Below are 17,719 nucleotides of genomic sequence, written 5' to 3' on the forward strand. Positions count from 1 at the left end.
AAGTTTCTCTTGCTATGGAAAATGTTCCCTTTTCTTCCCCTTATTGTGCCACAACACTGTGAACTAATGTACTGGTGTTTGTACATACTTAGATCATGTTGAAAATATTTCATCTTGCAAAACAGAGTTAGCTCTTTGCACAATCCATCAGCTAAGCAATAACAGTGCCATCAAACTATTTTATGAGACAGTGAGACTATTCCTATGAGGATAATCTACAAAACAGAAGGAATAGTTGATCTGGATGGGAGAGCTGGATTAATCCTGAGTAATACACTACAGTGTACTCCAATATACAACATTATTGCGATTATGGCTACAAATATGTACACAGGTCCAAGAATTTAAATAGAAATTCCTGCAGTTTTAAAGGCAAACAGAATACATATTAACTTTGGAGTAAAAGGTACTGCAATGATGGTAATGGTAGTGAGACTCTCCATTTAATTACCCACAGTATATTCAGATGATTAAACATTTGTCTGTTAGATACTGCTGCACTAGTACAAATGTTCACAAAATTCACATTTTACTATAACAATGGATAGATACAAAGAAATTGAATTGAGAATTTAGAATGCATTTTATGTAAATTCTTTTATGAATATTACATCTCTATAAACTTCGAGAACTATTAGGTCCAGAGTTTGTGTGTAAATATTGTAAATAGTGCTTGGGTCTGAGAATAATGACTATTATGTTTTGTCTGAGCCTGAGAGAAATGAAAATTACTGCAAATCAAATTATGCCCAAAGAAAGATCCTTTGAGTGTTATTTCACAACCAAGGTTACTTTACATTCCCAAAGGACACATCTAATAGAGCTATTGCTTGAAAACCAGAAACACTGGGTTAAATTCTGCCCTCAGGTGAGCCCATGCAACTCTAATTGATTTCTATGTGCAAAATCTTCAGCTATTTTACATAGCAGTAAGAAGCCCTTACACTCCAAAAAGCTGTTTAACATGGCTGTGCATCAGCAGACTCACCCAGAGGATGTTTGATTCAGTCCAATAGGGAAAGAAGAGGAGATCCATACCTGTTCTGTGCAGAGTTTCCCTGAATAGTCTTATGGTGCACCCTGAACCTCTCTCTTGCTGCTGGTACATGGGGACTCCTATTAGCATTATTATATACCTAGGACTGCAGTAACCCCGGCAAAGGAGAGATAGTGGAACGGGGGAAAGGTTCCTCAAACATTTTTTAAGTACAAAAAATGCCCAGCTGGCAAGAGCTGTAAGAGTTGATTGAGGTCGCAGGAGACAGGTCTCTTCCACAGATCCATGATTGCCACGGAGGGATCTTAGCTCTGATGGGACATGTCTCAGCTTCCAGATGGATAACCGTCTTTGACATGGCCCGTTCATTTTCTCCTCAGATCATTACCATTAAGCCATGGAAAACTCCAACCCTTGCTAGGTTGGCAGAAAGACATTGCTCTTGCTCAGTAATTTCATTGCCCATGTAATCATAGTCCTATATGGAAGTCAGACTGGATGGGGCCACAGACCCTGTCCTTGGAGTGGGGTAGGGCAGTTACCTAAATGTGGCTGACCATCTCAGAGGAGGTTCTTCCCACCCCTGTCAGTATGTGGCTGCTATAACTGCAGAGCACTGGCCAACCACAGCTTTGTACTGAGAAGGGCTAGTGGAAATTTTACAAATTTTTGAAAATGTTCAGGTAGGTTTGTTGCTGGCTTTTAACCAGCTATAGAATTTCCAAATTTTGACTGATTGAATTGATTTTGGTGGAATTTTTTTCCCTTTGTTTTTCTATTGGCTCTAGTTCCAAGGAAGCTACTGGGCCTAGGACAACAGTTGTGTGTTTTATTACACTGTTCCACTTTTTGGTTTAAATGAGAATATTAATTATTTGAATGTGCTACACTGACTACTTTGTTCTTTTGAAAGCACAAGCATCCAGTTTTTCCAGACAATAGTTTAGAAATGGCTATATCTTCTATTCTATGTATAAGGCATGGCAACATAGTTTACTGTTGGTAGAGGCAGAAAAGAATCATGCCAGGTCATCTGTACAGATAAAATAAAAAGACATTCATTATCCCTACACAGAATATTCTGTTTATACCCTATTTTATTTGTAGGCTAACTAGCATTCCAAGTTAGTTACACAACACCCACTGTCCATTATTACAGCTGAATGGGGGCAAGTGACATCAGCATCTGGCCCCATATTTCTACGTTGTATAATTTTTTTTAAAACTTACACTTCATAATCAGGCTTTCTGATAGTAGCTTACTGCACAGGTTGCAAAAGCCCGTCTGAAAATTCCACAGGTAACTACATTTGTTCAGCACCAGTTCAGAATGTTGACAGCTCTCAGTGAATAGTATACTTGTTTAATTGGGTTATAAGTGTGAAATACCTGCCAATGATTTCCTAAAACTTGTACAATTAAATCTCATATTGTTGAATTCATTACTGTATACTAGATTTTACTATTTACTCCAGGTATCAGACAAATAGATTTATACATTTAAAATTATGAAAGGCAAATATTCTATGTGTAGAAATCTGACATAACTTTTAAAAAGAAAAATGGAGGCTACATCTTAAGAAATATGTCTCATTTGTTAGATGTATTTGGGTATGGAACAGACCTGCAGAGAAGTTTTTGAAACTCCATTGCTTAGCACTTTTAAAACTAGACTAGATAAAAGAAGGAGAATCTACTGCTGGGAACAGTATTTGAATTGAAGTGCAAATTGACTGGCAAGTCCAACAAGTCTTTTCTTCCATCTATAAGTTCCATGATAACCACACTACCTGGAACTGTTTAGAAACTTAACCCTTTCTTAAATCATTGAACACTGTTACTGAGGAAATCTAAAAGATATTTTCTCCAGTGCTTTTATTTTAAATCCTCTTCCCCACCCCACAATTTGAAAGTAAAAGAGCCCTAAACTCAGCAGCTGTTTTAGGAAACTGGAACTTGCATTTCTCAGCAGGCAGACAGCAGCTGAGATCTATAAGTGAGAAATCTTCTTCAGAGTTGTTAGCTACCAGCAGTTTTTCCTACTCAGTTTCTGCAGAAACATAGGCTGTAGGTTTGTTTTTTTAAAAAGCTTTAATCTCTTTATCTTGGACTATATCATGCCATCAATTTATAGGCAGAATTTCCCATTAAAATCAATAGTGAGTTCTACTTAAAAAATCAATGCAAAATATGATTCTATTTTTGCCGATCTGGTTTCTGTGGAAACAGGAGAAGGTATGGGAAACAGAAGCCAACAGCTGAAATATTATAAATATAATATGCCACTGTCACTGCTTTGCTCTGTGTGTGTGTGTATATGTGTGTGTGTGTGTGTGTGTGTGTGTGTGTGTGTGTAAACAATTGCATATAGGCTCTGATCTTGCAAACTTGTTTAACTTGTATACTTGCTTAACTTTACGAATGCAAAGGAGAGGAAGGATGGTGGTTCCAGTGCTTATCTGAGATGTAGGAGACTTTGGTTAATTTTCTACTCCTCCACAGATTTCCTGTGAAACCTCAAGCAAGTCGCTTAGTCTCTCTGTGCCTCAGCTCCCCATCTATAAAATGGGGATGATGGGATTTCCTTACATCACAGCTGTGTAAATTCACTGGTGTATGTGAGGGTGCAGAAGTATTACCTAATGAGCACCATATAAAAGTCCTCTGCATTCAGATACCATGACAATGTTCATGCTATAAAGATATGACTAGAATAGATACAGTGGTGACTGAGCAATCCACTTTCCATGGCCAGTTAAGTACTTGGCACCTCTGCTAAGACTTCTAATTCTGGTATTGTTCTGTGATGCAGACAGATCATTAAAAACAGTACTGAAATCAACTCATTTCACACAGACCAAAAAACAGCTATCAAAATTGTACTACTGACCTGAGCTGGATCTAAATCAGTGAACCAGATGTGCAAGGGCACATAGCCCAATACCAGTCCTCTAAAACATTCGTACCTTGTGTAGCGGGGCAGTTACCCTGCTCCTGAGGGAAAAGGCTCGGCTGATTGGGGAAGCAGCTGCAGCTGGGGCCAAGCCCCAATCAGGCCACAGCTAGCCCTATAAAAGGGCTGCTAGGCAGGCACTAGATCATTCTCTCCAGGGGGAGGGAGATGGACCTGGCTGCTCAGGGGCAGGTTGAGCTGGGGAGCTCAGACCTGGCGAGCTCCCAGGCTGCGGCCTGATAGAAAGGCCAAAGCAGGTACTGGGCTGCAGGGAAAGGCAGCAGCTCCAAACCCTCCTTGCTGATGATGAGTGGTTTACAGACTGCAGTCTGCCCCGGTGAGCGGGGGCTAGATGGTGACTGGCAGTAGCCACGGAGGCAAGATGGGGATAGAGGGTGGGGGTCCCCTGGGTGGGGAGACCCAGATTGTGGGTTACTGCTTGGGCAGAACCCCAAGGTAAGGGGCACTGGGGTCCGGGAGGGACACGGGGGCCAGCGGCAGGTGAGACACTGCCCTGCAGAGGGCCCTCTGGGCTGGAAGAGCTAATTCCCAGGACAACCAGCAGGAGGTGCCACGCCGGTGAGCATCACCTCGCTACACCTTGCTCCACCAAAAATACCTGTCTTTTTTTTATTAATAATGTTGTTTTATAAGCATAGCTGTCTGCACAAACTAGTTGTATCCTAAAATCTGCAGGTGCATCTTGTACAGCAGCACTTAAGAGCTCTTCCATGAAATTTAAAGCATATGATATTGACAAGAAATCTAGCTCCTTAGCTGGTGGCTGCTCTTTATGCTCCCCTAATAGAGAAGGTGTTTCACTAGTCTAATGTGTTTCATCAGTCTAACAGCAAAGTTTTAAATTAGTGATGGTTTTAAAGCATGTGTTTTAATTGACCCCACACCCATTACCTAGAAATGGAAACTGCAGAAATCTGACTTGTGAATTTCAGCGGAGGACTCTGGCTGAGAAATTAAATTGCCATTTTGTAAATAATAAGATGGAATCTAGCATCGAACAGGCTCTTCCTTTCTGAATTACTTTAACTATGAATAAGTAATATTTTAAAATAGGGGAAATATATTAAAGTTGCAAAATTACAACAAATTCTTCTTTGCTTCACAATTGCTATAGCTTTATGAAGAAACATTATAACCTCTGACTACGTTTGCATATCTAGCTAGACTCAATTTCAGTATAGAAATATGAGGTATGACAGTCATCCTTACTTACAGCCAGGCAGAGTTTGTGTAGAAATCCAAGGCGAAGTGTTGCCATAACCAGCATTTGTACTAGCAGCAACTTTAAATCTATACCATCTGAATTTTTTTAGTTCACGTACTATCTCCTCCATATAGTCATCAACACCAGTTTCATAGGAATATTGATCCTTCTCATATTCAATACATTCATTGTTTTCCCAGTCACTGCAGTGGATGGACCGCAGCTGTGTAGTAATCTTGTAGTTTTGAAAGTAGCCAAGGATAGTATGTGGGGTTCTCCATGCCAAAGTCACACTTGTTGATTGGATGTTGGAAAAAGCAACGTCTCTGGGAGCACTGGGGACTAGAAATTAAAACACATTTTCAATTTAACATATGGTATCTTAACTTGAATGACAAGTAGTTTTAACTACCTTCAATTTATTCATAGTTAAAAAAACTATTTTTAATAAGTATGTCTAATGATAAAGAATACAATTTCATATGATCAATTGAGAGTCTGTCTAGTCTCTTGCTAAATATACTACACATTATCAGCCTGATTCTCCTCTGACTTACATTGTTGTAAATAAGGAGTAATTCCACAAATATAAACGCAGTCACACACATCAGTGAAAGTGAGAGGAAAAACAGGCCCTATATATACCTACATATGGCACACACTTAGTATAGCTTTTGGGTTAAAGAAAAATACTTCTGACTGAGGCATGCAAGAGCAGCTAGGAGGAGAGGTAACATTGCTGTTGCTATACTCGGAACCATGCCTCGTCTTGGGGAAGGAATATTAAGCAAAGTTATTTTTGCCCTAACCTCAGCATCTTTTACTGCTGTTGCTAACTGGGATTCCTCTCCTCTCACTCTGAAATCTTGAACTGCCTCCCACGGTCTTGGTAATGCATGCAATCTTCAGGCAAAATTTCAAGGATTCATAAGCATTTTGTTTAACTTTCAGTACATAAACACCTACAGTGTGTATGTGTGTGTGTATATATATATATATATATATATATATATACACACACATACACACACACAAGCAGCTCAGTTTTCCAACATTTGGTGCTGTTCAGCAAACAAGAAATAACCGCAATTAAAAACAAAAATTCAGGAACAAGAAAAAGCAATGTAAAAAAGAAACTCCCAACTTTGTGTGTTCCTTTTATCTATAGACACATATATGTGAACACACATGTAGATATATAAATGTGCATGTACACAACAGCATGCCACATCTATATTAAGCCAACAGTGTATTTGTCAGATCTCTCAAACTGGATATGTGACATATGGTTTTGTACAGGATCATATAGTCACACACCAAGCTAATATTATCTCAAAGATTCTCTGTAAGATTATACTACCATTCTCTGGTAGCAGAAACTGCCACAAGAAATCTCCTCAAAAATCCTTCCATGTACCTGCCTTACGTGTTTTGAAATCTTCAGGGGAAAAAACATTATTGGTAAAACAAAAATCCATTATCTATCCTAATACCGATAACTAAGCAGCATGGATACTTAAATAAGGAACAAAAAATCCCAGGATATTCATTCTGGAACAAAAATGTTCCCAATGGCTTTTGAAGACTTCTGGGAATATCTGAACCTTTTATTCTGTCTAACAGTTCACCTTTCAACAATATAACATCCTAATGTTACAAACCTTTGTCTCCCCCATAAATATGAATACTTTGGAATGACTGACTTGTAAGAATAAAATCTTGACAGAATGGGAGATGAGTAGCAGCTCAAGAAAACAAAGGAATGAATACCAGCAAAGTGCAAACAGCAATTGTCTGGCTATACTGAAAGGACAAGAGACATTTGACATGAGTTTAATCAGGCCGAAACTTTATTATTAGATGTCTGGGGCTACCCAGCAGATAAAAATGTACAGTGCAGGTAACCCTATGTTTATTCTGTAATTACCGGTGGGTCTTTTACCATCCACGCCCCCCATGTAAGAGGGTTAAGGTGGGCTATAAGAATGGGGGGTTGGCTTCCTGCTGTACCAATCATAGGAGTCCCCAACTGCCCCCATTCATTCCTTTTCCAAGCCATTTATCTGGTCACTGTATACCTCACCTATAGAGTATCTGCACTGGACATCCACCTTACACTTAAATAATGAGTTGCAACATACAGCCTACCACCCTTCATGTCATGCATGAACAAAGCTCTTCCTGAACCCGCTGTGGGGAAGGCAAATAAACCCCAACTGCACCCACACCAATATGGTGGTAGGGGGAAAATTCCTTCTCAGCCCCCCTAAAAAAGGGGCAGCTAACATAATGCCCACAGCAGGTCTTGACCAAACCTGGTATTTTACCATCTAGAGGGCAGGGAGGGTGGGTCATGCCTCAGCCTGCTCCTTTTAAAAGGGAAGCTACAGCCGCAGAGCTGCCCCTTTTAAACCCTGCATTCCTAGGGGATGAGTCAGCGACCATGCTGACCCATTGCAGTAGTTTTCATCTCCCCACCCCAGCCATAAAGCACTCTTCCCTTCATTCAGCCAGCCAGCCAAATACCCCCTGCTTAAAGTGCAGTGCAGTCATTCAAGCCAACAAGCATTTAAACAAAAATCATTTTCTGGCCATGGTAATTTTCTTATTTAATCTTTTTACCTGTATAATTTAGTGCTATTGTCAAAATCCTGGCCCCACTGAAGTCATGTGGCAGCAGGCAACAATATCAGTCCCTGCATTTCTAACGAGGAGGGGAGAGGCAAAGAGGAAGGTATGGCCCCGCCCAACCCCCCTATATTCCAGCCAGCAGATCTGACTGGCCTTGCAGGGGAGAGCATGCTGCACCCCCTGAAGGGTGCAGGGTGATGCCCTGAAAGCATAATTAAGTCCAATAATATAGTAATAATAATGAAAAAGACATTTCATGGTTTGAGTAAACTGCAAATTAAATATATTTCAAGGAAGATAATACCCTTGACCTAATAACACTAGATCAAAATTGCCTCTTTGATGGAATAAATCTTTTCAGATACCCAGGGTGCCTATCTAAGGATAGGCACCTTAGATATACACTGCAGTAGATAGATATTTTATACTGTAACACAGTATCTTTCATTTTTATTTCATCTTATTTCCAATTTACCAAGGGCCTGTTTCAGTAGAAAATTTGTCTAGTTTCTGCCCTGCAAAATAAAGTGTAAGACCGTGGAAAACACAGAAAATTAATTTTCTGCCGCAATGCCTAAACAGTCGATTAAAATGGAATTGGATCCTTAAATGTTAGTTAAAAAGTCTAATTCATTTTAATCTCATCAAATACACTGAAATGGGCAAATCACATATAAATGTCATTTTCGCTTAGAATAAATGAAAAGATGCTGAGTCCTGAGCACATCAAAAAGAGAATGCAGGTACTCGAAGGGCAATTACTAGTGATCAGCAGCGACACTCCAGGGTACAGTACCTTCTGCTTTGATGAATTGCACATTCAACTAGACAACTTCAAGACAACTACACTATTGGGTTACAGATACAAACAGGATTATAGTTACTTTAGCATGGAGAATCAGATTTTCATTCTTCAAGAATGACTAAAATTCCCCAAACTTTTTCAATCCACAGATGGTACTAATTTGAACAAACCATTCCATGCCTCCGAAAGTAATCATTCAGCTTGTTTAAATTTTCTAAACATGATTCAACTATGAAGTGATCAACGTTCACAGTAAAATTATTTCAGATAACAAATTGCATTATTCAGGAATTATCCTTTATGATCTGATGCTTTCACTGGAGATGCAACAAAGGTCTGCATATATACCCCCATAGACATGTTTCTGTTTTAATACACATCTAAATGTAATTGTATTAACCTTCACTGGCCTCCAGAAAGCCACTATATAAATAAAAAGCAAGAAAAGGATGTTAGTTTTGGTATACATTGGAACATTAACTGTCCAGAGTTGTGTTCTGACCAGCTGGTTAATCCTTTGATGCTAATCTCATGTTTAAATCCCCCAAGACATCACAAGCCTCATTATAACGTGATCAATCTATTTAAGTATTTGCCTAATAAAAATATTCTTTCCTGATTATATTTTTTTCATTATAACACAATAAGGAGTATGGAGCAGTCTAAAATATAAAGGATTTGTTTTCATTCTATTTAGCTTTTGAATTCATAACCATGAAACAGAGGACAGGGGTGCTGGAACAATTGTTATACTGGGGTGCTGACAGCCATTGAACCAAACTGTGAACTCTGTATATAAGGGAAACCACTTACCATCTATCAGCACCCCCACCATCCCTAGTTTCAATAACTATGTCAGAGGAGCTTGCTGACTGTGAACTCAGCATCTGCACTGGTGCAGGGATGAGGAATTTCTAAGCAGTGTTCAAAGGTGGCCAAACTTCAAAGCCAAGCACCAAGTCCCTTAAACTCCCTACTCTCACCTGGCTGTGATGCTAATCAGGAGCCCCAAAGCCTATGGACTGCTTTCAGGTTAAGCTTTTATTTAAGAACCTAAGTCGAAGCAAATTCCAGATGCAACAAGCACCTGAATGTGAATCAAACATTCACAGAGTGAGGGAGGCAAAGGAACTGGGCTCATGGATATGGTATACAAAGCTAGGCCAAACTGAAGAGACAGGCAGGTGAGTTTTGCAGCAAAAATTCTATTCATCATGCTGACACAAGGGCAGTAAAGGACCAAAAAAAAATCCAATCTGCTGAGAAAGGAAAGAAGATGGGTCTGACTGTAGAGGTTGCTGAAAAGGATGGGGAAAGAAAAAAAAGTAATGTGATATGCCTAGTTCCTAACTAAATTAATGAAAAGAAATCTGCCTTCAGAACAGCTGCCTTTAGCAGGGAGTTTGCAGTAAAAGAATAATGGTGGCCTATAAATCTGCTGCATGGTATAAAGAGCATCAAAAGAAGTGAAGTGAAGAACCTGGAATAGATACATACTGGAATATAACAAAAAAGGAAATTAAGAAAATAAATATTTGGAGGACTTTGTATTCATAAAATTATATTTCACGGAGAATTCTTAAGGGCCAAACTGTGATACTCCTGCTTACACTGAGTAGTACTTTTCTCTACAGGTAGTTCTACTGAGGTCACTGGGATTACTCATGGTATAAGGTACCATTCAGTGTGAGTAAGGCATTGCAATCTGGCCCTAAACGGTGATATCTTCTTTTTTTTTTTTTGACTGGATGCTAATTTGCGGACATAAAAATATAAAAAAAAAAGTTAGCTTTTATTTTTTCCCATGATTTTGTCGCTGATCTGATATTATGGACCAGATTTTTAGGAGTTCAACCCTCATGGCTAAGGTCAGATTTTGAAAAGACCTCAACACATTGGCTGATAAGCTCTTTTGAAAATCTAGTCCTTGTTTAGCTGCCTAAGTGAGAGCTGAACTCTTAGGAAAATCTGTCCCCAATTGTGGATTCTGAGCACTTGAAAATTTAGGCCTACAGGCCTAATAATATTTCCACTGAAATCAATTGGAATATATCATAGGAGAAGGATCATACCCTTCATTTAATATGCTCACTCAAGAATACAGTATGAAAGGTTTGAGAATTACATACAGAGGAGGAATGAATTTCCTGAACTGTAAAACACACACAGTGGATCTAGTCCTGTAAAAATGGTGATTGCCCTCAACACTCATTTATTTCAATGGGTATTGAGAATGCTCATCATTTCAAAGGGTTGGGCCATTATAGTAAGCAACATATGTTGGACACTTACTTTTAAACAAGTAATGCATGCGAACTTTTGCAAACTTTTTCTAATTTAGCTCTGCACACATTTTGTCACCATTTTTCACCCAGTTAATCCAGCACTGAGGGTGTGTGTGTGTGTGAGATTATTTTTTCTAAAGATAAAGCTTCTTTATTTGACTTGTGCTATGGAATTCCCTAGTAAGTAGAAATAGTAGAAATCCCTGAAGAGTAATTGGTATTGTAAAATTCCCTACTGGTTTTGATTTATCTGCTTAAAGGAAAAGAATCAATGAAATTTATTTTGACCTTCCATAATAAAGAAAAAATCTAAAGCTGTAGCAGCAAAGAATTCACCATGTTTGTTAGGTCAGGTGAACAAGCAACTGAGAACCCATTAACTTTATCTTGTAGTTAGACACATCTGATAATGGGTGAATCACAAATTAATACATAATAATAATGTACTGAGCACATGTAAGTATGGGAACCAAACGAACTTCTGTAACAGAAGGAACTCTTCAGAAATCATTGTCATGATCTCACTCTGCAATTATTTGAATACGTTATATTTTAAGAAAATCATGGAAGCTACCAGATTGCCAGCAGTGAGTGATTAAGTCTTTTTTTCCCATTATGGGACAAACCCTGCTCTTGTTTAAAGTGGCAGCAAGGGAAAAAGAAGCCCCTTCATCTCACATGTGGGTGCGCTACACCAGGCTGACATATCACATAATACTTTTTTCATTCCACTAGTATCTCAGGATGGTGTTAAACAGCAGCTACTAAAGCTAGACATTTTTAATCAGCAGATCCAGATAATTTACATCAAGTGTTTTAAAGGAGCTGGCTGAGGAGCTCACTGGACTGTTAATGTTGACTTTCAATACATCTTGGAATACTGGGGAAGTTCCAGGAGACTGGAAGAAAATTAATGACGTGCAAATATTTTAAAAGGGTAAATGGGATGACATGTGTAATTATAGGCCTGTCAGTCTGACATTGATCCCAGTCAAGATAATGGAGCACTTGATATGAGATTTGATTAATAAAGAATTAAATGAGGGTAATATAATTAATACCAATCACCACGGGTTTATGGAAACAAGATCCTGTTAAACTAATTTGAGTTTTTTATGAGATTACAAGTTTGATAAAGGTAATAGTGTTGACGTATACTAAGATTCTGTGAAGCATTTGACTTGGTACCGCATGACATTTTGATTTAAAAAGCTAGAAAAGATATAAAATTAACATGGCACATATAAAATGGAGTAAAATCTAGCTAACTGATAGGTCTCAAAATGTCATTGTAAACAGGATATCTCATTGAATGATATATTTCTAGTTGGGTCTTGCAAGGATCAATTGCTTGGTAAGATGGGCTCATGCAAACAATATGTGTTTTAATATGGCTAAATGTAAATGTATAATCTAGGAACAAAGAAAGTAAACCATACTTACAGGATGGGCGATTCTATCCTGGGAAGCAGTGACTCTGAAAAAGACTTAAGGGTTGTGATGGATAATCAGCTGAATATGACCTCCCAGTGCAACAATGTGGCGAAAAGGGCTAATGTAAACCTGGGATGCACACAAATGGGAATCACAAGTAGGAGCAGAGAGGCTATTTTACCTCTGCATTTGGCACTGGTATGACCACTGCTAGAATACTGTGTCCAGTTCTGGTATCCACACTTCAAGAACGATGTTTATAATTTGGAGAGGGTTGAGAGAAGAGCCAAGAGAATGATTAAAGGGTTAGAAAACATGCCTTATAGAGATAGACTCAAGGATTTCAATCTATTTAGCTTAACAAAAAGAAGGTTAAGGGGTGGTTAAGGTTAAGTCTGTAAGTACTACAGGGGAAAACAAATATTTAATAATGGGCTCTTCAATCTAGCAGATAAAGATTTAACATGATCCAATTGCTGAAAGTTGAAGTTAGATATATTCAGAATGGAAATAAGGCATAAATTTTTAATGGTGGCAATAATTAACTTACCCAGGGTCCATGGTGGATTCTCCAACACTGAATTTTGAAATAAAGAGTGGATGCTTTTCTTAAAATATTCTGTAGGAACTATTTTGGGGAAGTTCTATTGTCTGTGTTATACAGGACATCAGATTAAATGATCACAATGGTCCCTTTTGGCCTTTGAAACTATGAATCTATGAAGAAGAAAGAATAGGATCTCTTGGGGGCAGGGGCTGTCATTTACTATATATGTATGAACAGCACCTAGCACAATAGGATCCTGACCTGGTTGATGACCCTACGTGTTAACGCAATATAAATATTAAATAATACTAGGAGACAGTAAGGAAAATTACACCGTGCATCACAACACTGAAAATAGAGCCTGGCAAACTAACTTGATATTTTTTCTTCATGCTGAAAATAGTATGTTTAATTTAGTGTGTGTGTGTGTGTCTAAGAAACAGTGAGCAAGGACTGAGTAAAATATAAAATTTACAAATGAAACATAATAGCAGTTTCTATTTTTAATTGTTCAACGTTTTGGAATTAAAAATGGTACTTTAATATAATTAATTTTTATTTGCAAATGACTATTAAATTTATCCTAGACTCTAGAGTTTGGTAAACTTGGACAGGTTTAAAATAGAGAGTCTTTTAGAGAACATTTTCTTACCAGTTTAAGGCAGTTTTTGTCCTCTGAAAATTCACCCAACCCTAATGAAATCCCATTATAATATGTATCTTTCCTTGGATATAATCTAAGGATAGTTATTCAGTCCTAAAATCTTGCTATATTATCTTTCATATCCTATATAAAATATTTAAACACAAAGTAATGTAACTACCACGGAGTTCATCATTTTTTGTGGGTCATAACATACCCTACCCTGGTACAAGTGGTTTACCATGACAGCAGAGCTAGATTAGACACCAAACATTAATCTCCCCATAAATTTAATCTTCATGATCCATGTTTAGTAATACCCAGATATGAACAAGTTTACGTAAAATAAAATAAAATAGTCTTTGCAAGGAATGTAAAGGTCAGACACTATGCAATGAGACACTGAACCAAATTTGATTTCACTTTATGTCAAAAATAAATGCATTGTCAGTGACTCAGTGCTGGCTATGTATTCTGTAACTAATCTTAGACCACCATAAATAAGAAGCTGACAACAGCTATAAAACTGTTTCCATTCCCTACCATGAATCTTCGATTCCTAGTAGCCACTCATCAGAAAACAATTCATGTGAACACACAGTTAAGAAGATATTGTCCTAATAACCAGTTTGTTGTAAATATGACTAAATGCTAAAATTTAAACCAAATGTTAAACGACACGAGTCTGAGCTACAGTTCTTTTAGAGCAATAATCCATATTTTGTAGTTTTAGGGCCTAGTCCTGCAGCCCTTACTTGGGCAAATATCCCATTAATAATGCACATGGTATTCCAAAATAAATCAAATTTGGGTTTAAAAAAGCAATGTCTTCAGGTAAAATTATAGCTAGTGTAGGCCCTGATAGAGTAAAGCAGATAAGCACTGGCTTATATCTATCAGAATTCAACATGACATTTAAGATCATGCCTCACTTTAAGCATGTGTTTAAATCTTATTGACTGCTTGAGGACTTGAGCACATGCGTAAAATTAAGAATGTGCTTAAGTGCTTTGCTGAATCAGGGCATGAAGGGGTTGGTGATCACTTCACCCTTGGTCCATCAGACTCCAGATTAGAAAACTTTCAATAAAATAATGCAAGATGCTATTTCCCGAGGTTTTTCCAGGTGGAAGATTTTTGAGGGGCTGAGTAGGGCTGAATGGCAAAGGATGGAGGGAGAGAAGTTTAAGTTTACTGTGATGGACTGGAAGTTCCTTTTATTTTCAATTTGATCTATGGAGTTTTTGAATGCATGCATAATTAATATTCTGCACCTCAAATGTTGGACAGGCACTTTTGTAAACATAACTAATAAAATAAACATTTTTTCCAAGAATAAAAATTTGAAAAATATACTAAAATGGGGGTTGCAAAGCTAAATGAGTTTTCAGGCATGCTCTGTCATTCCAATGAAATAAATACCTAACCAACATGTAACATTACATGGTGCTACATTGAAATCTATAAATTAATTGATTTTTTCCAATAATACAAAAGATGCAGAGAAAACATTATGCCCAAATAAATGAGGAAAATATCTCAAATTATATCAGTCAAAGAATAAAATAATGGACTACATTCCAATATCCTATCATACATAGGGTTACCAGATAGAAACAGAAACAACGGGACAGGGGGTGGAGGGTAATAGGCGCTTATATAAGAAAAAGTCCCAAAAAAAGGGACTGTCCCTTTAAAAACGGGGCATCTGGTCACCCAAATCATACACCCTTTTAAAATAAATTCACACTGTTATGATGGGGGAGCACCTCTTAAAGGTCATCATTCAATTGAAGTCAATGGGAATATTTCTATTGACTTCAGCGGGAGTTGGATTGAAACTGTAAATTCTCTAAATCTGTATTTTCCAAGTAAATTAGGTAACCTTATTCACTGTAGATTAGTTACCTAACAGCTCTTTACTCTGGGAATAATTTCTATCGCAATCCCAATGTATCCAATATTTTAACTGTTCATAAAGATTTGTTAAATAGTTTGAATTTTCAGTTTTTTGGTGGTTTATGGACTGTTCACTTCAAATATTCACTATTCATCATTCACAACTAAGTTATGTGGAAGTGTTGCCTCATTTTTGATTGGATAACTGAAATATTTACATGCAAACTAGTAACAATTACTGAGAAATAAATAACACGTAGCAGATATTCTTCCTCAGATACAAATATGCTTGTTTTCACGTGAATACAGTAGTCCTACGCAGTACAGAGATGTCCCCATACAGAACAAAATAAAAGGCACGAGTATGTTCACAAGTAACAGACGAAAACGTACACAAGTATGGTTGAACTGAACAGCCAAATCAGAATCTGAATGAATCTTCATTAATGCTGTTTAGTCAGTATTCTTCCAGCTATAACTCCAATTATCGGCCCTTTCAACATTCAAGTGTCATTAAAGGCATCCCATTTTACAAATTCTCCCTAGATATTTTTTTGTTTCTTTGCGATAAAATCAACCCAACATTTTATATTTCTTAGATGGAACATTAAGTAAAAATAGGTAGAGCTCCCAGGTCCATACAACAAGAGATGACAAAATAAAGAATTTGTTAAACTTCTGGCAAATCAGACTTTAATAGATCTCTCCACCAATTTTTGTATTTCCTTTATGTCTGCCTAAGAATTAGAAAGTCCCTTACTAGAAGCTTTTCTTGAACTATCAGAGCTGGACAAACTACATTTCACGTCTTTAATATTCAGGCAGAATTTATGAAGATCCAAGCTGGGTACCAACCCCCTGCATCCCTCACATGCATGTGAATAGCCCCATTTACCTCAACTTGAAGAAAAATGTTACACTACAATATACTTTCAAATATACCCCCACTAGTAATGTAAGCAAGAATTTCTGATATGACATTAACACCATACTTACCTGACTTATTATTTATGAAAGACAATTAGATAGTTCTTATTAACAGAGAGAAACTAATAATAAGAACTCATTAAAACACATATTACTTATTTCAGAGATGAGGGAGAAAAACGTATTCCAACTGGGAATGAGTTTATATGTTTCTGGATGTATCCAGGCCTTTCAAGGCTGGAGAGGCAAAATTAAAGCTCCCGTTCATGCAAGTAGTGCCACTGAAAAAGTAGCCCCATTATTAAATATGTAATAGTAAAAGGAAGTGTGAAGATAACCTCTTTATTAAAAAGGCACAGGGATTAATTCCCCTAAACTGTCTGTATGGTTGCCATCTTTTCCCCTGTTAAAAAGTTCATTTCAATGGTAGATTAAGATGACAAACATTGGAGGAAGTTAAATGATTTTATTGATTAACAACCTCTGAATGATAGCACTTCTAATGAGTGAATTAGCAGTATTGGCTACTTAACATTAAAAGAAAGGATGTCACTGGCAGAAATACTACTATCTCATACAAAACCTTCCCAGTAATAATATTCAATAGGTGAGGTCACTAGCAAAAGGGTGAAAACATACCCAATCTAGCTATAAGCCAATGCATACTAGGACTGGGTGATAAAGTATGAATAAAATAAGAACTCAAACTTAACATGGCAAGAACGTAACTTTTAATTTGTACTTCCAAGTCCCACTGACTTTCTCCACTGGCTATTTCATGATAAACTCTGTCCCTTGGGAACACAATCAAGGACATTTTAAGAGAGGGGTTGGAAAGCAGGCCCCATTTCTCACCATCTGATAGTAGATTTAAACTGTGATTATACTTGACTAGGGAAAGGATTGGGATGCTGTAGTAAATGTAAGAACAGTATCACTGATCTAAATATTCAATTGTCATTTAAATTAAAGTAAAATTTTAAATCCAAAAATTGTTACCTTTTTCTGGAAATGTGCTGGCATTGCATATCTGTTCTTTTCCTTCACCAGCAGATGTTGCAGCTTTTATTTTAAATTGGTAAGAAATATTTGATAGCAGATCTCTGAAAGTATGCACCTTATCATAAGCAGAAATGCTTGTAGAATTCCTTTCAAATATTATGATGTAATGTGTAATCACTCCATTTGACCTAGAAGGTGGGTCCCAGTGCACTAGAATTGACTGCCAACTTGTTGCAGTACACTGAACATTCTGGACAACATCTGGAGCTTAAAAGATACCCATGCACCAAAGGTTAACATTTCCAAACAATCAAAAAGGGTGATCACGTAGTATACTCAGAGATGTAGGCATAATGTTTATAATAAGGGTC

The 17,719-nt window shown here is 37.4% G+C and overlaps 1 protein-coding gene across 19 annotated transcripts in view; it reads right to left on the minus strand.

Moving 5' to 3' along the window:
- Positions 1-17,719, minus strand: part of PTPRQ (protein tyrosine phosphatase receptor type Q) — a 219,877-nt gene that overhangs the window by 56,937 nt on the left and 145,221 nt on the right. For 17 of the 19 annotated variants that reach the window (XR_012156732.2, XM_073327659.2, XM_073327658.2 and 14 more), the window contains 2 exons: positions 17,346-17,615; positions 5,185-5,517 (listed from right to left, as the gene is read on the minus strand). The exons of 1 other annotated variant lie outside the window; for it this stretch is intronic. Coding sequence is in view for 17 of the 18 variants with exons in the window: in XM_073327659.2 (XP_073183760.2) it covers positions 5,185-5,517; positions 17,346-17,615 (603 nt within the window). In the remaining variant the exon portion in view is untranslated. The remainder of the gene's footprint in view (positions 1-5,184; positions 5,518-17,345; positions 17,616-17,719) is intronic. One more of the 19 variants, XM_073327664.2, reaches the window with a different exon arrangement.

This window comes from Lepidochelys kempii, chromosome 1 (genome assembly GCF_965140285.1).
Source record: "Lepidochelys kempii isolate rLepKem1 chromosome 1, rLepKem1.hap1, whole genome shotgun sequence".
In the NCBI taxonomy this organism is placed as follows: Eukaryota; Metazoa; Chordata; order Testudines; family Cheloniidae; genus Lepidochelys; species Lepidochelys kempii.